Source organism: Ascaphus truei, chromosome 4, assembly GCF_040206685.1.
Source record: "Ascaphus truei isolate aAscTru1 chromosome 4, aAscTru1.hap1, whole genome shotgun sequence".
In the NCBI taxonomy this organism is placed as follows: Eukaryota; Metazoa; Chordata; class Amphibia; order Anura; family Ascaphidae; genus Ascaphus; species Ascaphus truei.
In genome coordinates, this window is record NC_134486.1 from 404,225,289 (window position 1) to 404,252,373 (window position 27,085).

Consider the following 27,085-nt stretch of genomic DNA (forward strand, 5'->3'; position numbering starts at 1 on the left):
ATTAGGGTGTCATTCACTGAGTCGTGGCATTCACATTAGGGTGTCATTCACTGAGCCGTGGCATTCACATTAGGGTGTCATTCACTGAGCCGTGGCATTCACATTAGGGTGTCATTCACTGAGCCGTGGCATTCACATTAGGGTGTCATTCACTGAGCCGTGGCATTCACATTAGGGTGTCATTCACTGAGCCGTGGCATTCACATTAGGGTGTCATTCACTGAGCCGTGGCATTCACATTAGGGTGTCATTCACTGAGCCGTGGCATTCACATTAGGGTGTTATTCACTGAGCCGTGGCATTCACATTAGGGTGTCATTCACTGGGCCGTGGCATTCACATTAGGGTGTTATTCACTGAGCCGTGGCATTCACATTAGGGTGTCATTCACTGAGTCGTGGCATTCACATTAGGGTGTTATTCACTGAGCCGTGGCATTCAGATTAAGGTGTCATTCACTAAGCCGTGGCATTCACTGAGCCGTGGCATTCAAATTAGGGTGTCATTCACTGAGCCGTGGCATTCACATTAGGGTGTCATTCACTAAGCCGTGGCATTCACATATGGGTGGCATTCACTGAGCCGTGGCATTCACATTAGGGTGTTATTCACTGAGTCGTGGCATTCACATTACGGTGTTATTCACTAAGCCGTGGCATTCACATTAGGGTGTTATTCACTGAGCAGTGGCATTCACATTAGGGTGTCATTCACTAAGCTGTGGCATTCACATTAGGGTGTCATTCACTGAGCCGTGGCATTCACATTAGGGTGTCATCCACTGAGTCGTGGCATTCACATTAGGGTGTCATTCACTGAGCAGTGGCATTCACATTAGGGTGTCATTCACTGAGTCGTGGCATTCACATTAGGGTGTCATTCACTGGGCCGTGGCATTCACATTAGGGTGTCATTCACAAAACCGTGGTGCTATAGTTCTTGCTATTTAGTGAGTGCACTGTGTAAAGTTCCATCTCACCCCACGGAAAGATCTGGCGTGAATAGTCCATTCCATCTGCTAGTAAAAGAGCAATGCGCTGAACACACTTTGCTGCAGTGCTAAGCGTAATGCTACATTAGGTCACATACATTGTTAGCTCTCCGTGGCAAAAATGTAATTTTCTATTGTCTGATTTCATGTTTGTTGCGCTATAATCCCCTGTATCGTCTCTTTTGTAAAGTGCCGCCCTAATTATTGGCACTACATAAATATAAAATATATAGAGAGAGAGGAGAGAGAGAGGAGAGAGAAAAAGAGGAGGGAGAGAGCGCAATACTCGGGTTTTTAAATGGATATTCTTTGAATATGTGCATAAGGAAGTGTAAATCACAGTGCAGTGGGAAATAGTAAGGTAAAGTAATAATAAGGGAATTAAGTATAAACCTTGTTAATCTACGTTTGCCAAAAATCAAGCAAAGAGATAGGAAAGTCATATAAATATAGATGACTTTGGTTTCTCAGAAACCTCAATAATAAACGTGAAGGGCTAGCAGTGCTGATGTGCTTTCCCAGTACTGCTATCTTAGGCTGAGGTCCCGTTGCACGCGTCCGCACGGCTGGCTTGCTTGCCGGCGGCGCGTGCAACTCGCTGTACCGCGATCTGCGGTCTACAGGCTGCTTTTCTTGGAGCGGGGGGGGCGTGGCCAAACGGGTCGGGGGGGGCGCGGCCATGACGGGAGGGGGCGCGGCCATGACGGAGGGGGGCGGGGTCCAAAACAAAGCAGGGCTCACAGCACTGCAGCAGCTCCACACACTAGCACACAATAGCTGGCTTGCCATTCGTTGAAGGGAGCCAGTCTATGATTGGCCCCTTCGCGTACCATGTGACGCGTTGCAGCAAGAGAACACCATTCTCTCGTGTCTCCTGCTGGCTACCGCGTCACAGCATGTAGCAAGTTAGAAGTGAGGAGGGACTGGGACCCGATCGTGAGTTCAAACAGGAATGGTAAGTTGAGCTCACGTCGCCGCCCGCGCACACGGGCGCAGCGGGTCCCAGCCCTTATCCTTTTATAATGAGGCTGACAAATGACAATGTCAATGCAGCAATACTACGTACTATAGTCACCCTGTTATAAATCTGTATCTCAGCAGCTACAATGTATCCTTATATTACTAAGGTAACATTACAGTATGTATTGTTACAGTTTGCATCTCAAACTGCTGGGAATATGGGCAACAAACTATCCCAAACAGGAACGTGTTGCAAAGATCTTGCACTACTGGGGAGGTGGGCTAAAACCTGCTGTAGAAATCAAAGCCGTGCTTTAAAACTCAATAAAAATGGCATTAAGAGTTAAATCTTATACTATATTAGTGAAAGCACTGTATGTTTGCCTGCCTGCCTGCATGCATGCATGCCAGCCTGCCTGCCTGGATGTCCGGTGTCCCTAGGGGAAATCTCATTGGTCCCTTGGTCCGCCCCCGCACACCTCTCATTGGCCTGAGGCGGAGTGACGGGCCAAAGGACACACAGGGACACACACACACAGGGACACACACACACAGGGACACACACTCTCCCCCGTCAGTTGGACCGCAGCTCACCTTCCACCCCCCCCCCTCCTCTCCCGGTGCCCCTCCTCTCCCGGTGCCCCTCACTCTCCCGGTGCCCCTCACTCTCTCCCCCCTCCCCACCTCACCCAAATCCCCACGCTCCGCAACATCCCCAGCCGCACCATCACCCTCACCGTGCGCCGCGGAGGAAGCGCGGCCCTGCTGCTCAACAGCAAACTCCAGGCTCTTCCCCCCTCACGGCGCGGCCCTCCTGCTCTCCCCCTCACGTGCGCCGCTACCGGAGAGGGGAAGCGGCGCGGGACTCCCCATCACGTGCGCCGATACCGGAGAGGGGAAGCGTCGCGGGACTCCCCATCACGTGCGCCGCTACTGGAGAGGGGAAGCGGCGCGGGACTCCCCATCACGTGCGCCGCTACCGGAGAGGGGAAGCGCGGCGCGGGACTCCCCATCACGTGCGCCGCTACTGGAGAGGGGAAGCGCGGCGCGGGACTCCCCCTCACGTGCGCCGCTACCGGAGAGGGGAAGCGCGGCGCGGGACTCCCCCTCACGTGCGCCGATACCGGAGAGGGGAAGCGGCGCGGGACTCCCCATCACGTGCGCCGATACCGGAGAGGGGAAGCGTCGCGGGACTCCCCATCACGTGCGCCGCTACTGGAGAGGGGAAGCGGCGCGGGACTCCCCATCACGTGCGCCGCTACCGGAGAGGGGAAGCGCGGCGCGGGACTCCCCCTCACGTGCGCCGCTACCGGAGAGGGGAAGCGCGGCGCGGGACTCCCCATCACGTGTGACGCTACCGGAGAGGGGAAGCGCGGCGCGGGACACCTGCCACTCTTGCCCCCCCCCAGCTTCCCGAACTCACCTCCTGCCCCAGCCAGATGCCACGGGGTCAAGGTAAGTCACACACCGTCTCCCACCCACGCACTGTCACCCAGTCACCCACACACCCACCCAGTCACTTTCACCCACTCAGTCACCCACTCAGTCACTCACTCAGTCACCCACTCAGTCACTCACTCAGTCACCCACCCACTCAGTCACCCACCCACTCAGTCACCCACCCACTCAGTAACCCACCCACCCACTCACTTAGTCACCCAAAAAATCACTTAGTCACCCACCCACTCACTCAGTCACCCACCCACTCAGTCACCCACCCACTCACTCAGTCACCCACCCACTCACTCAGTCACCCACTCAGTCACCCACCCACACACCCACCCAGTCACCCACTCAGTCACCCACACACCCACCCAGTCACCCACCCAGTCACTTTCACCCAGTCACCCACTTTCACCCAGTCACCCACCCACCCACTCAGTCACCCACCCACTCAGTCACCCACTCACTCAGTCACCCACTCAGTCACCCACCCACACACCCACCCAGTCACCCACCCAGTCACTTTCACCCAGTCACCCACTTTCACCCAGTCACCCACCCACTCAGTCACCCACCCACTCAGTCACCCACTCAGTTACCCACCCATTCAGTCACCCAGTCACCCATTCAGTCAGTCACCCATTCAGTCAGTCACCCAGTCACCCACCCATTCAGTCAGTCAGTCACCCACTCACCCACCCAGTCACCCACTCACCCACCCAGTCAGTCACCCACTCACCCACCCAGTCAGTCACCCACTCACCCACCCAGTCAGTCACCCACTCACCCACCCAGTCAGTCACCCACTCACCCACCCAGTCAGTCACCCACTCACCCACCCAGTCACCCACTCACCCACCCAGTCAGTCACTCACCCACCCAGTCAGTCACCCACCCACCCAGTCACCCATTCACCCACCCAGTCAGTCTCCCACTCACCCACCCAGTCAGTCTCCCACTCACCCACCCAGTCAGTCTCCCACTCACCCACCCACCGACCCAACTCACCCACCCAACCACCGACCCAAAGTCACCCACTGACCCAAAGTCACCCACCCACTGACCCAAAGTCAAACCGACCCAAAGTCACCCACCCACCGACCCAAAGTCACACACCCACCGACCCAAAGTCACACACCCACCGACCCAAAGTCAAACCGACCCAAAGTCACCCACCCACCGACCCAAAGTCACCCACCCACCGACCCAAAGTCAAACCGACCCAAAGTCACCCACCCACTCAGTCACCCACCCACTCAGTCAAGTGTCACACACCCACCCAGTCACCCACACACTCAGTCAACTCAGTCACCCACCTAGCTGTCAAGGGGGGGGGGGAAGCCTAACCCTGTCGTACGCCCCCCCAAAATTATATCCCGGGCAACGCCGGGTCTCTCAGCTAGTAATATATATTTTTAAAAGCTGTAAGTATTATCTACTACTACAGAACGGATTTATTTAGAAGAAAAAAAAACTTTTCCAGTTTCTAATAGCTTTAGGATGAAATACCTTAACGTCGGTGTGGATTTATAAATGAGATACATTGCAATCATGTGAACAGTGTTTGTACATTCTGTTAGAATACGTTGTTTGGGGAATGCTGCCAGGAGACGGGATGGGGGGGAGGATTTAATAATTATTACCTTCCACCCAGTAACATTTCCCTAGCAGTCTAGTTGATCAGAATCCCCCCTGCTCCAAACGACTGCAAACAAATGACAGCAGATTTGTTCAAAACAAAAATCCAATGGAAAGCCACGTTTTTCTTTTCTTTGGTTCATTTTGTGCTGTTTTTTTTTTTCTTTCTTCTTAATTTTCGCTGAAGCAGCCGGGAGGTTTTGATAAATAGCTACCAACTATATTTTGCGCTCAGCCTTTTCCGATTCACACTAAATAGTTATGATATGTGGATATTTCTCTTTCCATGTATTCCCATTAAGGAACGTTGTCTCTGGGCAGCTTGTAAAAGGGCCACCGTCTGTTTAACTTGATAAACGGGCGGATAATTGAGATCGGGAAGGTATATAAAGGCAACATTACCGGCGCCCCCCGCACCCCCCCCGCCAGTAATCACAAAATAACATACTTTCACTTTCTGTAAAGGTCAGCCTTAGATTTCGGATATGCGATCTGTTATCACCATGTTGCCAGTAGTCTGGCGAAATTAGGTCGTGCCGCAAGCTGGAAATAAATAGTGTCTTATTTTCAGCTCTTACTTGAATTGACAGCAATTTATTGGAAGTGAAATAGTGACCCCCCCTGGGGCAGCAGCATAACAAACGCTTCACTGCACAGCAGTCCTACCGATTCTCTCCTGTTCATTGTGCACCAGGTGAAGAAGAAGTTGTTTTTTTTACTTTTTTCAATTCTCCGAGACTGTGATACCTGCCTGTGTGTCCGTTTGTCTGTCTACCCAGATCAGCCAACAGTATGGGTTCCAACATCCCTCTGTGAAGTCTGAGACAACGGGCTAATGTCGCTGTGGCTGCCTGAACACTCTTTAAACCAGGGGTTCTCAAGACGCCCCCACAGGTCAGGTTGTAAGGATATCCCAAACGTGTAAAAAATAAGTGTATACAAGCGCTAGTGCAACAATATTGAACAAACAGGAAAAACAAAACCTGGGATACAGTCCTAGAGAGTAGGTAGTCCTGGAGCTGCTGTGGAGGTTTAATCTGGGATCTTCCAACCAGATATGCAAGATGTGGGTGGTAAAACCTCTGATGGCGCTGAGGGTAAGTGGCTGGAACAGAAGTCTTGTGCTGAGGTGTCTTTGGAATGGCTCAGAGAGGGAGACAAGAGAAATACAAGCACCACTATGGTGTATTACCCTTTAAACAATGTGAGACATATGCATGGAAATATGGAGCATTTAATGGTTAAAACAATTGTTAATACAATTGATGTAAAATATGAACTGTAAAATAAACAGTTGATGATCTTCTGTTAATAAACGAATTGAGGGCTTCCCAGCGCTTCGGCCGAAAAAAGCCTTGCTGCTTCACCAGGTAAAACTGAAATCCTACTCACCGTCCTGGAGTAGGACATGTGCATTGGTACGGGGTCTTTAACCAGGGCTGGCCGTCTGCTGACGAAGAAACACGTGACCGAGTGTTTCGAAACGCGTAGGAAGGTATTGTGGCCATCCAGGGACACCGTAGCTGAGCCAATCCGGCAGTGACGTCAGCGGAGGAGACGCGCGCTATCCACTCTGTTGTTTGAGAACACGAGTATTCCTGAAACCTCCCCGCACGCTTCCAGCACGTCCAGCAACCCGCAGCAGACGGCCAGCCCTGGTTAAAGACCCCGTACCAATGCACATGTCCTACTCCAGGACGGTGAGTAGGATTTCAGTTTTACCTGGTGGAGCAGCAAGGCTTTTTTCGGCCGAAGTGCTGGGAAGCCCTCAATTTGTTTATTAACAGAAGATCATCAACTGTTTATTTTACAGTTCACATTTTACATCAATTGTATTAACAATTGTTTTAACCATTAAATGCTCCATATTTCCATCCATATGTCTCACATTGTTTAAAGGGTAATACACCATAGTGGTGCTTGTATTTCTCTTGTCTCCCTCTCTGAGCCATTCCAAAGACACCTCAGCACAAGACTTCTGTTCCAGCCACTTACCCTCAGCGCCATCAGAGGTTTTACCACCCACATCATGTAAGGATATCCCAGCTTCAGCACAGGTGGCTCAATCAGTGGCTCAGTCGAAGACCGAAGATTGAGCCACCTGTGCTGAAGCTGGGATATCCTAGGATATCCCAGTGAAAGACTGAGCCACTGATTAAGCCACCTGTGCTGAAGCAGGGACTGATTGAGCCACCTGTGCTGAAGCTGGACCTGGTTGAGCCACCTGTGCTGAAGCAGGGATATCCTGAACACCTGACCGTCGGAGGGGGTGGGGGCTTGAGGACTGGAGTTGAGAACCCCTGCTTTAAACTGAAACAGCCCAAGGTCTCGGGAAAACGAGAGAGAGAGAGAATATTTCCTATTCGGTTGGCGTCATCGCCTTCAAGGATAAGGTGGTAGCACAATTCCAGACGACGTCTTGCAGCGCCGTAAAGAAGTTTATGGTCCATCACATTGTGTAAAAAAAAAAAAAAAAAAGCATGTTTGCTACAAAGTGCATGGAATGAGTTCATAAAGATGTGTACAGACATCAATCCAAACGGCCCAGCCTGACAAGAAAAATGAATGTGAAAATGAAAGGATATTCTGATATCAATTTTCTGACGGGGATAGAGATTTGAGCTTGGTATCTTGCCATCGTTGCCTGCTTATATTTCATATATGTAAATAATATATATATATATTTTTTTCCCGTAACCCATCTCCTTATCTGCAAAGGCGAGATGGTGTCATATACTGTACTGCTGGAGATGCAGCTCCTGTGGAGTAAGCTGGGTAGACATGGGGTGGTCAACGCCAGTCTCCAAGACCCCCCCCAGCAGGTCAAGTTATCAGGAGTTATCCTGCTTCAGCACATCTGGCTCAGTCGAAGACCTGACCTGTTGGTAGCTCTTGAGGACTGGTGTTGGCTGTCCCGGGTGTAGACCATTGTAATCCTTTCCATGTTAGATTTGCCTCGCGAGCTGGGTTATCTCCAAGTAACTGGTTTAATGTCAACTACGTAACTCCAGGTTAAATGCGTGATAATCATCCATCCTGATTTTCCATGTGGTGCTTGCTGGATTATAAGCAGCGCCGGTATAATAGAGGTAAATCTAAGTATAGACTAACTGAATCATTATCACACTGTTGGCCTGGAGTTACAGTAGTTGTCATGTACTGTATGTGTTACCCTGAGATGTCATTTGCTAACACATACGATCACTCAGCATTTATATAAAGACACTGATGAGCTATGTCACGATCACGTGGCCTCCGTTTTGACTATTCAGGAGCCTTTGGGTTGCATGAAAATCTATGGGTCTGCAGAAAATGGCAATTATCAGGGATAAACATCCAAAAACAAGCGCTGACCACTGTGTAAGGCAGGATGATGGATGCTCAATTCAAAATAGTGCCCAGCACAGCAAAACTGCACATTATGAAGCATTCGCAGAACAAGACTCAACAATGCAAACCCTCCACCCCCTGCACACGGCTGATGGATGGATGGTCCTGTATCTGACTGTCCCTTTCATCCATTTATTGCCCAGTCTGTTTATTCACCCTTCTCTCTGCCATTCCTGCTCTACCTCATCTGCCTTAGGCTGCGGCCCCGCTGGCGCTGACCGCGCTCATGCTTGAGAGCAGTGACGTCACCAACTCTCCAAGCATGAGCGCCGGGTCTCCTTGCTATTTCGTAAGCGCTTGCGCGCGGGGGGTGGGGGCGCTTTGCGGGCAAATTGAGCGCGCTTGAAACTCAAGCTTGAGTGAGCATGCGTGCCCGCACACGAGCCACGAGCGCGCGCACCGCGTGAGCGGGGACTTGCACATAAAGATTTGTGTAACTAAAAGCGGCAAGCACCGCGTGCTCAGCACGCTCAGCGCCAGCGGGGCCGCAGCCTTAGATTGTTATCTTGTTTCTTTTACATCTGTGTGTAACTCATGGAGTCTCTGTAAATCAGTATTGCCGACCTGAGGAAGAGAGGAGAACTCTCAAAAGCTCGTCGTATAGTATCAATTGTGAGTTCAAATAAAAAAGGTATCACCTAATACTGAAGTACTCAAGAACAAGACTGTACGCATACTGATATGTAACAGTGCGAAGGCACAGCATCCTCATGCTGTTGATTGGGAACCACTAATTTCTTTGCATCCTCATCAGGGCCTGCTGTCAACACCAATTTAAGGCTCCTACCCAATATAATGTCAGTTCTTGCAGTAGTTATCTTTATTTTTTTATGCAGAGACAATGAAAAGATCAGCATACAAAGGCATCTCAGAGAGTTAGCTGAAGCAACAATTCAGCAACAGGGCTTTCTGAAGAGACAGAAGTAGGGCACTTTGCAGTCATGTAAACAGATTCAAGATTATAAAAGACACGACAATACAACCTATTTCCGGAAAGCGTGCCCGTCTCTTTCATCGTCCCTGTAAATTCTGTTTACTACAAGCGTACAGCACATGCTGGTTTAAGCTTGGTGCAGATCTCTCTCTGTAAGTCTGTATTGTAGCAGTTACTATTCTCGAAACGTCCCTAGAAGTCTATGATTGTGCTTTAAATCAGCACATGACTGAAGAGTTTGCATTAACACTTATCAGCCATAGAGCAGCCTACAAATCATTGGGTAGCAGTTGGTTGCAGTTCCACCAGGAACAGAACCGGTTAAATATTCCGGAGTCCACAATCGCAGGCAATGAGGCATGCCATAATTAATCATAGTTTACCAGTGATTACTAGCAGGCTTTTAGTCTTTTAATCTTTTTAAGGTCAAAGCTTAGCTGCTGTTTTCATAGAGAATAGCATTTTCAAGGAAAGTTTAATCATTTTTCCAAAGCAATACCTGTATTGTATTTTTTTTTTTTTTACAATGAGCTGGAACAATTGTTTGAAAGATGCTACTAACAATTCAATTCAGGGTTAGCAGAGGATTGAAATCCTAAAGAATTATTTTAAATGTGAGCTGGTATTTTATAGTCTAAGCCCGAGGTGGGTAACCTTATCGACAATCGCCACAAGTGGCGAATTGGCCGTGAAAGTGTCGCGAATTTGAGTTTGCCAGCTCCCACAGTAAAATAAACTTTTTCCTGACGGTGTGTGCTGGTTTCCGCTTTCTGAATGAGTCAACGAAGTGAAGCAGCCTATTTTGATCTGGTTTAATACTGATTGGCCGGCGAAGCCGGCCAATTCAGTTAAACAGCAATTCTACTTGTTGCCAAGTAGAACAAAGAAAAAACAGTCAAACAAATATATAAAGGGAACCAACAAGTGCACTGTAAAAAATGCACTTAAAAAAGAAGGGTTAACTCAAAAGAACCCATGATGGGGGATACCGAGCAGAGCACCCCGCCTAACGCCCACTGGGAGGCAAACTCCGAAACCGTCCCAGCGGACTCGGCGTACGTGAACTCTGCCCGAATACGGGAGTGCACCAGCGCCCGGAATACTGCCACGATGTTCGTTGGGACCACCCTCTCCAAACACTGCTTCCTGGTCTTGTAAATGGCTACCTTAGCCACTGCCAGGAGCAGGTTGACTAGGAGATCCCTAGGCTTATTGTCTCGGGACACTGGGCACCCAAAAATAAAAAGATGAGGGGAAAAACCCAACCAGAACTGCAGAAGAATGCTCCTCAAGGTGGATAAGAGGGGCTGCAGTCTGGCACAGCTCAGATAAATGTGGAATACGGACTCCCGCTCGCCACAGAAGGGACAGGCGGCGGGGGAGTCCGTGAAGTGTGCCAAGTACTCTCCTGTGCTCAGTGCACCGTGGAGGACCCTCCAACTCAAATCCCCGGCGGGACGGGGAACCAAAGCTGAATAGAGCTCTCTCCACCGGGGTCTCTCGCCCTCGTTCCCAAGAAATACCCGCCTCCAGATGGTGTCTGGGCGGGTGACAAGGGCGAGGTAGTGCACTATATGGAGCACCAGAGAATACAGGATTTTCCTCGGCATGCCGCGAAAACATGCCGGGGACATATCCCCCAACCTGCTGAGGTTGGGGGAGATAGGAGCCCGAGGGGGTTGCCGTGGTTTGGGTTCTACGCAAAGATCGGGAGAGCTGAAGTTGATAGGTTGACAATGCTCTCCGGTCTGCAAAACCCCCTCGATGAAGGTGCGTGAGTCGGGGTGGATTGCATCTTTAATCTCCCGGATCCAACGACGAGGGACACGGGCAGTAAGCATACCCATACGGGGCGCAAGCACCTCTGCGCTTACCCAGTCTCGCCGCTCATAGTCCAGGAGATCCCCGACTCTGGTCACTTGCGCCAGGATTAGCCGGCGGCAAATAGAGGGTGAATCCAACATCCGAGCCCCCACTGCCGGATTATACGGCAGGGGCTCGGCGAGGAAATCAACCCCCACCGCCTGTTCCTTCCTGGTCGCGGAGACCAGTTTCCAGGCCTTTAATAAGTCCCGGTAGTATGCCGGCAGCTCCGAGAGGTTTCTTCCTAAACTCTCGGGCCTGATGATAAAAAGTTGCCGGTCATACCTCATACTGCGCAGCTGGCGAAAGAAACTGGTCGCCAGCTGGCACCACTGCGGAGACGGATCCGCGAATAGGTATCTCTGCAGGTATTGGAGGCGGAAAGTGTGTAACTGGGAGCGGACACACAGCACTCCCTGTCCACCCTGCTCCAAAGGAAGGCACGCAACCCCCACAGAGACCCAATGCTTCCCCATCCAGAGAAAATCCATCAATCTCCTCTGGATCTTGTTGATAAATTCGGGGGGGGGGGGGGGACCCATGGCTATCAGCCGGTGCCAAAGCTGACTGGCCACCAGCTGGTTGATCACCAGGGTTCTTCCCCTAAGGGAAAGCATTCTCGACAGATACACCCATGACCCCAGACGAGCAATGACTCGTTCTTCAAGCTCACTGAAGTTTTCTGGGGCTGGGTCCTCCGCAGCAGACAGGTAGACTCCCAGATATTTGAGAGTATCGCTCCCCCACGAGATATTACGAAACGCGGGGGGCAAAGAGTCCACCTGTAAGGGACCCACCAAAATGCCGGAGCACTTGGACCAGTTGATCCGAGCAGAAGAGGCCGCGGTGTAGACCTCTTGGCACGCTTGTGCCCGCTCCAGATCATCTAGGTCCTGGGCCACGAGGAGCACGTCATCGGCATAAGCCGACAGGACTAGCCGCATGCTGGGCTCCCGCAGCACCAGCCCGGTGAGCCTCCTCAGTAGGCAGAGTAAGGGCTCGATGGCCAGCGCGTATAGTTGCCCAGACAGGGGACACCCCTGACGTACTCCCCGACCAAACACAAAAGGTGCCGTGAGGGACCAATTAATTTTTACCAGACACTCTGCAGAGGCGTACAGCATCCGGAGAAAGCCCACAAATTGTGGGCCAAAGCCAACCTCCCGCAAGGTCTGCATGAGGTAACGGTGATCCACCCTGTCAAACGCCTTCTCCTGATCTAGGGACAGGAGGGCGAGTGACAGACCAGTCCTCTGCGCGTGGTGTAGCAGATCCCGGACCAGAAAAATTTGTCATGAATGCTCCGGCCCGGGACAGTATAGGACTGGTCGGGGTGAATCACCTCTGCCAGCACGGACTTGAGCCTCAGCGAAAGCGCTTTGGCTATGATCTTATAGTCCGTGCTGAGCAGTGAGACCGGTCGCCAATTAGAGATCTGACGGAGATCCCCATTCTTCGGCAGCAAAGACAGTATTGCCCGCCGACATGAAAGGGGCATCTCACCAGTCTCCAGGGCTTCGGCCAGGACCTCGGTGAACTCAGGTCCCAGCATCTCCCCAAAAAAACGGAAGAACTCCACAGTCAGCCCGTCTAGCCCCGGCGCTTTTCCGTGGGACATGAGATTAAGAGCTTCAGAGAGCTTGGCCAGAGTCAAAGGTAACTCAAGCCGCTCTCTTCCACCCTCGCCGACCGTGGGAAGCCCCTCCCATAAGACCCTGCATGCATCCGGCTGGATGGACTCCGGAGAGAAACGATCTACGTAAAACCTCCGGGTTCTGTCCCGGATGCTCTCCGGGTCAGTCAGAGGGATACCGTCCTCTGCTATCAAGCAGGTGATATGTTTACGGTTTCCCCTCTTTTTCTCCAGCGCGTAGAAGAGGCGCGACCCGCGACCCTCCTCCCGAAGGAAGTGGATACGGGATCGCACATACGCCCCTCGAGCTCTCCGATCTTCCAAGTCCCGGAGAGCGCACTTCCTCTCCACGTACGCACACTGCAGGAATTGGTCTCCTGACACAGACAGCAGCCTCTCGAGATCGAGCACCTCCTCCCTAAGGCTAAGGCCCCGGTTTCGGCGCTCTAATGCGCGCCTGCGCTTTCGGCTGCGCGTTCCGGCGATTCCCCGGTCTGCAGCTCACTGCAGGAGCAGAGACCGGGGGGGCGTGCCGGAGGAGTGACGGGGGCGCGGCCATGACGTCACCCGGCAGGTTCGCCCTCATTGGCTGAACCGCCGGGGGGCGTGCCTAGCCGCTCGACGCGAGTTCCTGCTCTCAATTCTATTGAGAGTAGGAGTAGCTCTCGCGCGAGCGCTGCGACCCCCCCTCGCAGCGGGCCCGGCGCCATTGCGGGGAGGGCTCTGGTGAGCGCAGCGTCCGCCACAGCGGACGCTGCAGCATGCAGCGGGGGCAAGGCCTAAGGGTCTCGATCTCAGCATCGCGCCGCCCGCTGGCACCTTTAGTGTGCTCTTGACAAACGAGGCGCAGATTAACCTTGCCCACGTCCCACCACTGTTCTAACGTGGCAAAGTCTGACCTGCAACCTCTCCAGGCCATCCAAAAGTCTCGGACCGACGTCGCAAACCCCTTGTCCTCCAACAACGTATTGTTGAAATGCCAATAGGCGGCCGAGGGCGCTGCTGGTATTAGCGCCACCGTCACGGACACACAATTGTGGTCCGAAAACGGCGCTAGCCTAATGGTACTGGACTGAGCTCGCGACAGGCTGTGGCTGGATATGTACAGCCTATCGATCCGGGACCAGGATATCCGTCCACCTCTAAACACTCTAACATAGGTGAACTCAGTGGATACCCCGGGATGTTGTTCTTGCCAGACGTCTACCAAGGAGTAGCGGGTGATGACCTCCCGCAAGGCCGACGCAGAACTCGGGTGTGGCTCCGGACCATTCCGGTCCCTGAGAGCCTCGAGGGTGCAGTTAAAATCACCCCCGAGCACCACGTGTTCGTCCGCGTCGACTGTCTCCAGGTATTCGGACAATCTGACGAAGAACTGCCTTCTCAGGGGTCCGGTGGCAGGAGCATACACGTTCAAGAAATTAAACGTGTAGTCCTCGTGCCGGACCCTGAGATGCAACAGGCGACCTGGAACAACAGTTTTGGCAAACAGCAGCTCAGGTTGAAAGGATTCGGAGAACAGGGTCACCACCCCACAAGATGTCGAAGTGAGGTGGCTGAAAAAGACCTTGCCTCGCCACTCTAGATGCCAGCTGGCTTCAGCATCTGGAGTGGTATGGGTTTCCTGCAGGAAACTCACAGAGTACTTTCCCTTTTGTAAAAAGGAGAGTACCTGGAACCTGCGAAACCCGTCCTTACATCCATTTACGTTTAGCGTACCGATGCTCAAAGCCATTGGTAATCAAGAGTCTTGCTTCCCATAGGCGCTCAGGGTACTATACCTCGAGAAGCCTTTACGTGCTCTCGCAACACTTTGTTAAACTTTAGGACCCGAGCATGTTCGATAGTCCCGGAAAGTTTGGCCTTGTGGTTAGCCTTGATATATACTCTGAGAGAGTGGAGAATGACCAAAGCATCCTTCCACCTCTCATGGGCCAACTGCACCTTCGTATGTCCGTGTCTACAGAGGGTATCATCCAGGAAACTATCTCCCGGGCAGGGATAACGGGGATCGAGGAGTCCACCGACTCCATGGTGCCAGAGGACTCCCCTCTGAGCCCCAACTCCCCAGGCTCCTCTTGGCTGGAGAATTCAAGACCCCCGTCCTTCTCTGCGGGGGCCTCTCTCAGCCCTAGATTGGATCCCCTCCTCGGTGTTTCCACGAGGGGGTCCACTGTGCTCTCCACCTCCATCCCCGAGTCAGGATGTTCAGGGGCAGCTGGTGGCGACATGGCAGAGGCAGTGGTCTCCCGAGAGTCCTCGGGGGCCACAGAAGCACACATGCCACGGGTGTTCGCATCACCTGCGGGAGGGCACTCACCAACCGCGGAAGGGCCCTCACCATCCGCGGGAGGGCCCCCACCATCCGCGGGAGGGCTCTCACCACCCGCGGGAGGGCCCTCATCATCCGCGGGAGGGCCCTCACCATCCGCGGGAGGGCCCTCACCATCCACTGGAGGGCCCTCACCATCCGCGGGAGGGCCCTCAGCATCCGCGGGAGGGCCCTCACCATCCGCGGGAGGGCCCTCACCATCTGCGGGAGGGCACTCACCATCCACTGGAGGGCCCTCACCATCCGCGGGAGGGCCCTCAGCATCCACGGGAGGGCCCTCACCATCCGCGGGAGGGCCCTCACCATCCGCAGGAGGGCACTCACCCACCATGGGAGGGCACTCATTAGCAAGGACCTCAAAGGGAGGGTCTATCCCAGCATTCACTCCCAATAAAGTGCCTGCCCAAAACTCCGCACTAAGAGGGTTCAGGTCAGACAACTCCCAGATGTAATCGGAAGTGCTCACCAAAACACCCTCCAAACACCCACACACGGGGGTCAGTCCTAGCCCATCTCCTTCCTCAGGTGACGCAAACCGGGGCTTATTTCTAGGGGTAAGGCCTCATGCTGTTGAGCACCTTGGCCTTCCACCCCAGAGATGTCGGGTACCTCCTCTTGCATTCCCTCCAGATCTTCGAGGGGGGGGGGCTGTTCATTTATGAGATCCGGCTCACACTGGTCAATCCCAACCAGTGGGCCAGATGGAGCCACCTCGTGCGGAACTGATGTTCCGTTCCCTTTAGGAGACATCCGCGGGTGAACGTAATCCGGTTCACCCACCTTGACCTCCTCAAACGCCCTCTTGTTTTTATTTTAAATTTGCTCTTCCTGGGGATTGATTCCCCAGGAGAGGGTGCCGCTGCCTCCCCAGCAGGTGCTTCCTCCTGCTCCCCTGCACCCTGTACGGTGCTTACAATCGGGGTAAGGTGTTCTTGGGGGGGGACAGCGACAACAGAGGGTGACTGTTGTGGGGTGGCTTTTACCTTCTCCCTCTGATCTTTAGGGAGAGGTTCAGATGTCACTGCCCGAGATGGGGCAGCGACATCTTCTGCGGTCCCAGGGGGGACCTGGGCCCTCGAGGGCTTTACCTTCTCCCTCTGTTCTTTTGGGAGAGGTGCAGATGTCACCGCCCGAGATGGGGCAGCGACATCTCCTACGGTCCCAGGGGGGACCTGGGCTCTCGAGGGCCCCGCTGTGGTAGGCACAGCGGTACCGGGTGTCTTGGCAGAGGGAGGGGCGGGTGCAGGAGTTGAGGTGGGATTCCTGTTCCCTTTGGGGCAACTCCTACGAGTGTGCCCCAGCTCCTTGCACAGATAACACCTAACCCCTCCGTGCCATTGAAAAAAATATATTGAATGCCCTCGTAGGGCACCCTAAAGGAACCCTCCACAGATTCTGTGCTCCCCGGCAGCAGCAGTTGTACCTGCCACCTAAATGAGAGCACATGCCTCAGCGCCCTATCCCTGCAGCCCAAAGGCAATTTTGTTATAGGAGACTTAATGTCTCCCAGGGTTTGCAGGTGCGGCCGCAAGAGGCTGTCTGGGATGAAGGGGGGCACATTTGAAAGGATGACCTTTGTGCCTAACCCCTCCATGGGTTCTATAGGGATGTAGATCCCCCCTACATTGATGCCTTTCTGCACCAGGGTGTGGGTGGCAGCCAGCGTACGGAGGAAGAAAATGCCCCTCCCATACATCTTGCTGGCTGCCACCACAGCAGAGGGACCCACAACGTCTGCCACAGCCCTTACATAAATCTCCATGTTCAGGCCAGGTGACATTGGGCATCTCACCCCAAGCTTCCTGCTTACATCGGACGTGGCCCCAGCATTGTTGTCTCTGGGGTCGACGCCTGCAGCTGTTATCTGCGCCCATGTTTGAACTGGGGCCGCAGGGGCCACGCTGCTAACAGGCGCTGGGGGAGGCGTGGCCAGGGCAATGGAAGGACCAGGCCTAGGGCTGTGACTAAGAGTGTTGCTCCTAGGGGCCACAGTTTTTGGTGTCCTGTATCCGGGTGTGGTCCCCGTTGCCACACTACTCCTACCTCCTTTAGGCATGATAATATTAAGCCTTTTAGTCAGGAGAGGAGGTAGTGTTTAGAGAGAAAGGTGCAAAGAGGAACTGTCCTTTTAAGAACCAATTAACCTCTCTGCAAAGGGAGGGGGGAAAAAGACAGCTTTTAAACCCTGCTGTAGTTTTCCTCCTTTTCCCCTTATTACTCTCTCTCTGTTGCAATAAGCCACACAATTTATACAGTAAGTCTTTTAAGAAAAGACACAGAGCCTTTAATTGCAGGTGAGAAAGGAGGAATCAAGCTTAAGAAAAAAAAGTGAAATTAGAAGTAAAACAACCAGTAAAACAACCAGTGTTTGGGGAGGGGAGAGGGGTTGAAAGCTACAGTTTCCAGCCAGCCAAAGTGCAGCTTGTGCTGGGTTGAAAAAAACACTGCAGTCCCTGGGTGAAAAACAAAAAACGGTTTTTAAACCCCAGAAGCAACCTTTAAACCTCTACAAAACACACAATCCCCCACAGTTTCACTCCAAAATATAACAATAAGAAATAAAGTGAAATTAGAAGTAAAACAGCCAGTTAAATAACCAGTGTTTGGTGAGGGGAGAGGGGTTGAAAGCTGCAGTTTCCAGCCAGCCAAAGTGCAGCTTGTGCTGGGTTGAAAAACCACTGCAGTCCCTGGGTGAAAAACCAAAAACGGTTTTTGAACCGCAAAAACAACCTTTAAACCTCTCCACACAATCCCCCACAGTTTCACTCCAAAATAACACAAATGAAAAGAAGAATACAACCTGATTCCACAATGCCTAGGAGCTCTGTGCATACACTTCTGAGTGAAGCAGCAGCACGTGATAATGCTGAGGTGAGTGAAGCAGGCGAACAGTGTGTGTTATTTTAAATGTTCGATTGAGCAGCCTAAATTCTCAATTTTTACATGGTGTGGCGATTATCACTTCTCATTCGTACCACCTGTGGCTACATTGAAAAATAGGTTGCCCACCTCTGGTCTAAGCCAACTCCAGTCCTCACGGGCCACCAACAGGTCAGGTGTTAATGATATCCCTGCTTCAGCACAGGTACTGAGCCACTGATCGAACCTCCTATGCTGAAGCAGGGACTGATTGAGCCGCCTGTGCTATGAAGCAGGAGTGCTTCATAGTCTGCTGAAAACCTATTGGCAAAGTTAATGAGCCCTCACAAATCTCCCAGCTTCCTTTTGATCCTGCGGAGCATCTTTTCTTCCTCTTATTTCAAGATCTAAGAGCAACCACACACAGGCCCTGCCCTGCTTTTCCTATCTCAAACTCCCCCCTGCTCTGTTCCTACCTTACTCACCAGGTATGTTAGTCCCTGGGTGTGGCCTTTTGAGTGCATAGTGTTTGTAAGACAAAGAAGGGTGGGGGGCCGTGTTGTTCCTTTCTTCCATGTAGTAACAAAGGAGGGAGCGGGAGTAGCGGGTATGATACCTTTTATTGGACCAACAAGTAGTTGATATGTTTCAGGCTGTCAAACTTCTCAGGGTCCTTCATCGGATCTTAACTAATGAAGGACCCTGAGAGGTTGGAAAGCTTGTAACACGTCAACTACTTGTTGGCCCAATAAAAGGTATCATACCCCCTACAGTACTCCCTCTCCCTCCTCTGTTACTACATGGTGTTTTTAAAGAATTTAATGTGTATCTCACAATCCATGGAAAGTAGAATTCCAGAAATATGTTACATGTTAATATCCTCATATATTTACTGTATAGAGCGAGCGTTTCAGTGATCACCTTATCAAGACATTAGCACCCCTAAACTAAGGCAAAATTGGTGCAAACTGCGTCTTTTTTTTGTGTGTGTCGCGCCAATGTATTATCTGAAGATGTACGTTGCTGCAACTTTTGGACCATGTGCAATCACTTTGTGATTGGGGTGTGTGAGGTGTTAGGGTTACATAGTTACATCATAGATGAGGTTGAAAAAAGACATATAGTACTGTATGTCCATCAACTTCAACCTAAGCTAAATTTACACAAAAGATACTTTATCATATATTTGTATTTATAGTATATTGATCCAGAGGGAGGCAAACAAAAAAAACCCCAGTGAAACACTGTGCATGCAATGTCTTGTATATAATGTATATATACACTGTTCACTTATGTAACTGTATTTGTAACCATGTATTATTTGTCATCATAACTCTATGTCGGCGGCCCTGCCTCTGTTCACTCTTGTTATTTGTATCCTCCTTGTTGGACTTTGGAAACTTTATCCATATGGTACCACCTCTGTTTTGGTGTTTGTAATTTTGCCGTGTTATTTTTTGTAACGGATATTACATTTTGTTTGCACATTTTGGCTTTTTCCACTATCCTTTTGCCAGTAATGTAAGTTGCGTACAAGCCATGAATGATGTTAAATTATACCTTCTTCTGACTATCTCGGTGAAAGTGCGTTTAGGACAGGGGTGGGCAACTCCAATCCTCAAGACCTACCAACAGGTCACGTTTTCAGGATATCCATGCTTCAGCACAGCTGTCTCAATAAGTGGCTCAGTCAAAGACTGAGCCATCTCTGCTGAAGCAGAGATATCCTAAAAACCTGACCTGTGGGTAGCACTGGAGTGGACCATCCATGGGTTAGGAAAACATAACATTTTACGAAGCCCTGAAAGGTTTGATCGGCGAGAGAAGTCCATTGTACATCCGAACCTAAGTATGAGTCTCCATATAAACCAGACAACACTTCTTAGAGAAACATGAACTGCTGCTGATGATCAGATGCTGCTTTGGCTATACAACAGAGAAGTGTATTTAGTTCCAGTTTCATCCAAACAACAGTTGATGCCGTAACTAAATATCTTTCCACCCGCGCATTTGTACTCAAGTCCACAACACTTTCACTAGACTACAGTAACTTCACAAAATGTGCACTATGATGTTACATTAAAGTGCAGTCAGTGGACAAAGACTGGTATCTCTTCTCGCTAATGTACCCGTTTACTTTGATGCCATCAAAATACATGTCTTTGGAGGGTTTGTAATGCATTGATGTACATTTGTTTTCCAGGAATGCGGCAGGGTAACGATGTTGGTTCAATGTATCGCTCTGCAATCTACACGTACACCAAGGAACAGATGGATGCAGTTTTGAAATCCAAGGAAGATTACCAAAAGGTAAGCGTCTACCGGTAACGCACCCGGCTCAACCGGAAATGTTAAATAATGTAACATTGTATAGTTTTTCTAGCCGTGCATTGCATGAATTGGACAACTCTGGCTCAGTAAAAAGATTGAAGATTACAGCTTTTCTGCTTCAGTTAACAGAGCTGGTGTTGCAGCTGAAAAACAAACCAGATCTTCCATCTCCACTTTGCAATGTACTTATATTGGATTGTTATATTATTGATACTGCCGGAGGAAAGGGCAAGGAAGCCCTGAAACACTAGTGTTGTGTTGAAGATCCGTGGGGTGACTATGTACCTCTTATTTTTAAACTTCCTATAATTATATTGATTTTTGTAAATGTTACTTTTTTTGCAATAAATGTAGTTGTTCTACTAATGAGGTAACAAGTTTTGATTTCTACGAGTGCCGGTCTGATCGAAATATTTCTACGTATGTGTATCGTCCCTGATGGTGAATCAGGTGCTGGACCTTTGCACCTGTTACAATTATTAGCACAGGGTCAGGGCAAGTTCTGTTTTTTGGGTTCATTATAAATAATGTCATTCATTTTATTTGTATGGGGTTTTTTTTTTGCAATCCCTGATGCGCTGTTTTGGAAAACAAATAGATGTATGAATGTCAGCTCTCAGTAAGCCTTTTCATGCTCTATAAAGTACATCTTCTCGGAGTTTGAATAGAAAATGGTATCACTTGCGGTTCACTCGGTTACATACAGGTGCAGCATCTTGTATAGATCAGCTGCCGTAGAACTGGTGCTGGTGCACAGTGCAAAGCGTCGTCCTTCCATGGCGTAGTGCATAACAGGCGGTAATGGCCCATCGGGATTAACACAGCGGGGGTCCCTGCATCTGAATGGGACTCGCGCTGTTAATCCTACCTGTAAGAGACGCGCAGTAAGAGTGAGACTGAATCAGTCACTCCCCCTGCGCGCCTCTAACAGGCGGTCGTGAAGCTTTTATTTTAATAACAGTATTGTAGCAGGGGGTCTCCGGAGCTGAACCACATTCATTTTAGCCCCGGAGACCCCCTGCTTCCCGAATTATTGGAAACAAAAGAAGAGATGGGGGAGCACAATGTGAGGGGGATGTAATAACTTTCACTGACGGTCAATATGGTGTTTAAGACTCTATTGATCCCTCATAGAAAGAGAAACTCCTTGGATAGGGAGTTTGTGTACAAATGTGTGATCACAGGGTTTAGATGGAAAGATAAATAAATAAACTTACACGGCCTTGTGTAAGTTGTATCCCATCAAGGTTTCTTTTACTTCTTTTCGTATCTTGCTTCTGAATGGTGGTGCTTCTTTCTTTCTGGTCTCTTTTTTCTCCTTTGGGTCTGTGGATTCTTGACTGTAGTTCGCCTCTCGTGCGGATGTAAGTGTAAACAATAAAAGAAGGCAATTAGGCACATACATATACAGGTCTGCTGCGGTATGGGGGTGGAGCAATATGTTATTGCATGTATCCAATACTGATAAATAATATCCCACTCACACGGCCTAATGTGAGTGATCTCCTATATCTGTATCTTGTCAACACCAATACGATTAACAGATCTTTGGGTAGATAACATATAGCCAATGACCAGGGCTCAAACGTTCAAACCTGGTGGGGGAGGGATAAAGGGATGTACCAAAATACTCACACGGCCAGTGTGAGCACACACTCATAAAGGTATCTTTGATACTCCAGTAGCAATGATGGTAGGTAAACACCTAAGGGCTACACACAATCTCAAATGGACTCAGGGATACTGAACACTATGGGAGGTGAAATCTTTATTTAAACTGGCATAAAATAAGCAATAAACACCTTAAAACAATAAGGGGGTAGGAGATATAAAAACAAAGAAGCCACTGCTGCTTCTTAAATAGGGAGAATAAAACAGCAAAAGGAAATTGTTGGTGGTTAGTGGGCACAAAGTCTCTTTTCTCCGCGTCCGGATAAAGAGAGTTTCCACTGCACCTCCGGTTCCTCACTGAGTGCTGCACGGTTCCAAAAGTTGATGAGCTACGCGTTTCGCCCTGAACAGGGCTTCCTCAGGCTCGTGAAAGGTGGAGTGGCTGGTTTTTAGTCCCTTTAAATAGGCACCGGTTCTATCCTCCATGATTGGTAATTGGCTACTAGCTCCCTGCTCGACGGAGAGCCGCCATCTTGATTGATGCGTGTGCTTCCTGTAGTAGGCGCTCGGTATGACGTCAGTGGTTTGCGCCCTCGTGGTTGAAAGGGTTCCTGCATGAATCACTGCGCATGCGCTTTGCAGATCAGTCCGTAGTCCCATAGTGTTCAATGCAATCTTTCCCGTAATCTTTCTTCTGTTGAGCATCCTCATATGTCCTGGTCGCTCTCGTTTTTAGTTAAGTCCCCCATGGGATTCTACAATACATAGACAGGGGTTTGTGTATATCCATCTTTGAGGTATTAAAAAGGTACTGATAATGTTCATCATGATGATTGCAGAATATGCAATGCATCATACAAAATAATGTGTGACTTACTGATTTCAAAGTTTCTATTACATAATCTCAATCTTATTGTTGTTCAATTTGTTTAGGTGTTCGTGACAGTCATAAAACATGTTATTCATTCATTGTTAACAAATGAAGTCCAGACTGGCGTAAATGCAAGCTATGGTGAAAACAATATATACATAAATAAATACATAAAATGCCCATGTTGCTGGGTGATGTGAATAAAATATTTAATCGAACATATGTTCGATTATATATTATATTTTATTCACATCACCCAGCAACATGGGCATTTTATGTATTTATTTATGTATATATTGTTTTCACCATAGCTTGCATTTACGCCAGTCTGGACTTCATTTGTTAACAATGAATGAATAACATGTTTTATGACTGTCACGAACACCTAAACAAATTGAACAACAATAAGATTGAGATTATGTAATAGAAACTTTGAAATCAGTAAGTCACACATTATTTTGTATGATGCATTGCATATTCTGCAATCATCATGATGAACATTATCAGTACCTTTTTAATACCTCAAAGATGGATATACACAAACCCCTGTCTATGTATTGTAGAATCCCATGGGGGACTTAACTAAAAACGAGAGCGACCAGGACATATGAGGATGCTCAACAGAAGAAAGATTACGGGAAAGATTGCATTGAACATTATGGGACTACGGACTGATCTGCAAAGCGCATGCGCAGTGATTCATGCAGGAACCCTTTCAACCACGAGGGCGCAAACCACTGACGTCATACCGAGCGCCTACTACAGGAAGCACACGCATCAATCAAGATGGCGGCTCTCCGTCGAGCAGGGAGCTAGTAGCCAATTACCAATCATGGAGGATAGAACCGGTGCCTATTTAAAGGGACTAAAAACCAGCCACTCCACCTTTCACGAGCCTGAGGAAGCCCTGTTCAGGGCGAAACGCGTAGCTCATCAACTTTTGGAACCGTGCAGCACTCAGTGAGGAACCGGAGGTGCAGTGGAAACTCTCTTTATCCGGACGCGGAGAAAAGAGACTTTGTGCCCACTAACCACCAACAATTTCCTTTTGCTGTTTTATTCTCCCTATTTAAGAAGCAGCAGTGGCTTCTTTGTTTTTATATCTCCTACCCCCTTATTGTTTTAAGGTGTTTATTGCTTATTTTATGCCAGTTTAAATAAAGATTTCACCTCCCATAGTGTTCAGTGTCCCTGAGTCCATTTGAGATTGTGTGTAGCCCTTAGGTGTTTACCTACCATCATTGCTACTGGAGTATCAAAGATACCTTTATGAGTGTGTGCTCACACTGGCCCGTGTGAGTATTTTGGTACATCCCTTTATCCCTCCCCCACCAGGTTTGAATGTTTGAGCCCTGGTCATTGGCTATATGTTATCTACCCAAAGATCTGTTAATCGTATTGGTGTTGACAAGATACAGATATAGGAGATCACTCACATTAGGCCGTGTGAGTGGGATATTATTTATCAGTATTGGATACATGCAATAACATATTGCTCCACCCCCATACCGCAGCAGACCTGTATATGTATGTGCCTAATTGCCTTCTTTTATTGTTTACACTTACATCCGCACGAGAGGCGAACTACAGTCAAGAATCCACAGACCCAAAGGAGAAAAAAGAGACCAGAAAGAAAGAAGCACCACCATTCAGAAGCAAGATACGAAAAGAAGTAAAAGAAACCTTGATGGGATACAACTTACACAAGGCCGTGTAAGTTTATTTATTTATCTTTCCATCTAAACCCTGTGATCACACATTTGTACACAAACTCCCTATCCAAGGAGTTTCTCTTTCTATGAGGGATCAATAGAGTCTTAAACACCATATTGACCGTCAGTGAAAGTTATCACATACCCCTCACATTGTGCTCCCCCATCTCTTCTTTTGTTTCATATATACCAAGGGTCCAGGATAGAGCCTAGTGGGGTAATTTGAGTCACACGAGGACTTTTCAAGAGAACTCCGATTAAGGTTGTATTATACCCTTCACATCTTCAAAATACACATCCATTAACCAAGTGACGGTTAGAGCTAGCGCCCGAGTAAACCACCATAACTCCCGAATTATAGGCCCCGGTATGGGGGTGTTGGTATTTCTCTTCATTGTTTAAATGTCCTGGTTTCGCGACGTGGGAAATTTAAACATGGCCGAGATACCGGCGCATTTCGTGGCATACCTCATGCCACTTCATCAGGGAAAAGTGACTATCCCTGATGAAGTGGCAGGAGGTACACCACGAAATGCATAGGATTGGTTAATTCCTCACTGTTTTTTTACATTTCTGTATCATACACTAATTCTGGCTAGTCATATGATGCACCGAGGCTGCTGAGATTATTATTCTCGGAAGTTGCTTAGTGGAGGATCCATACAGCAGGGACAGAATATATGTGTTCCCCCTATATATTATGTCCCTGCTTCACTGACAATACAGAGCGTGAGAAAGACCTTGTGGTCTGAAATGTATGTCGCTCTCTGGTGATTTCTTGATGCTTTATTGAGATTAAATAACCTTTTTCTATTTGAGTGTGCTGCAGACTTCCTGTCTTTGTGTGTGTGTTTGTGTGTGTGTGTGTGTGTGTGTGTGTGTATATATACACACACACAAAAGGGAAGAGAAAGCACACCATATATACAAAACAATTAGCTCACAATTGGCAAGTGCTCGCGCCATAAATAGTATTAAAAAGATACTTCACCAAAATGAAATGACCAGGGAGGAAGACGCAGCACTACAGGAAGATGGAAAAAAGGGTATTTAATCCACAGGTATCCAACGTTGCAGAAAAGAAAAGAAAAGAGGTTGGGGCGCTCCCTATTTGTATAGGCTTGTGATGTTGCCTGTGTGGTAGTGTGTAACCAAAGAAAGGGTAGTGTATACTTGCCCTTGTTGTTTTCTGCAGCTGGACCAGTAGAGAAGATAAAGCCCGGAATCTTCTTGTAGTTGCAGTGGAGGTGGAGGGTTGGTCAGCGCACGGGATTTTGCTCAAACGTAGAGATAAGAGGATAGGAAGATATGGAACACGGTATTAGTGTTTTAGTAATCGAACGGTACAATACAGCCAAAAGAACTTTGGAATTAAAAATGTATGAAAAATATATTTTTAAAATAGCTTAAAACTCTTTGGAATTAAAGAACCTTGGTAATTAAAAGTAAATATATGAAAAAATATATTCTAAAATAGCTTAAAAATCCTTAAATAAAATCCTTAAATAAAATTTAAATGGAATTGTGTGGTTTTTTTGTGAACAGAAGCAGAATACGTGCTATATGTGGATGACTAACAGGGTGTGTTTATATAGCCTGTTGTTGGTCTGAGGTAAAAAGGGGATAATGAGGCTGGTTAGCAGAGTTTAATGCGCAGTCTTTCCTTCACGGAATGCTGCTAAAAACAATAGCTTTCTCACCCTCCTGGTGGAGGCAGTACGTGAGTTGCTTCTCTCCCGGGGGCCCAAATAGGAAGAAAAGGGCCGAACTCGGTGAGTGAGCAAAATAGAATTTATTAGGTACAGAAAACAAAGTCAAAATAACACTCACGGTACAGCTTTAAAACAGCCCAGCATCAGCCTGATCGTCCGGTGATATTCCTCTCACCAGTACAGCTCCCGTGGTCGCGTCCGACGGCGGGACCGGAAGAGGAGGTCTTACCGGATGTCAGCAGGCTGGCTGGGTCCTTCAATCAATGGGCTCCGGCAGGGAACAACTAGTTTCGCAATAATGCTTCGTCAGGTTCCTGCCAGATGCCCTGTGTCTTCCCTCTTTATAGGCAAATACCTAATTGATGATTGGATTGGTCATCAATTGGTATTGGTACAATTAAATAATAAAATGTAAAAACGACCTTTATTGAGTGTTGGGTGTTGGACTAATGCCCAATAATATGAAAGACCAATAATGCTAAACTCTAAATACATACATAAATATGTTACAAGTAGTGACAATGTTATACACAGTAGATAATCATGCACACATGATCTCTATCAGTTCTATGAGACCTTCCCTCGCTCGAGGTGTAGGCAATTAGTAATTTGTGCAATCTACAGACATCTTTAAACAAATCTCTTAAAATTGGTAGCAGGTGCAGCACAATAACTTGTGAAGTAAACCTCTAAGTAATTCCTTCAGCAAATTAATTTCATACCTAAAGTGGCCCTTGCACTTAGAACTTCTGTGATGTGTGACATTTAAACTAAATGCAAAAAAGCTTATGCTCAGATGGATGGA

At 48.9% G+C, this 27,085-nt stretch overlaps 1 protein-coding gene across 7 annotated transcripts in view; it reads left to right on the forward strand.

The window, feature by feature from the left end:
* Nucleotides 1-27,085, forward strand: part of MSRA (methionine sulfoxide reductase A) — a 442,168-nt gene that overhangs the window by 286,446 nt on the left and 128,637 nt on the right. For all 7 annotated transcript variants that reach the window (XM_075598684.1, XM_075598689.1, XM_075598690.1 and 4 more), the window contains one exon: nucleotides 20,247-20,353. In XM_075598684.1, the coding sequence (XP_075454799.1) occupies nucleotides 20,247-20,353 (107 nt within the window). The remainder of the gene's footprint in view (nucleotides 1-20,246; nucleotides 20,354-27,085) is intronic.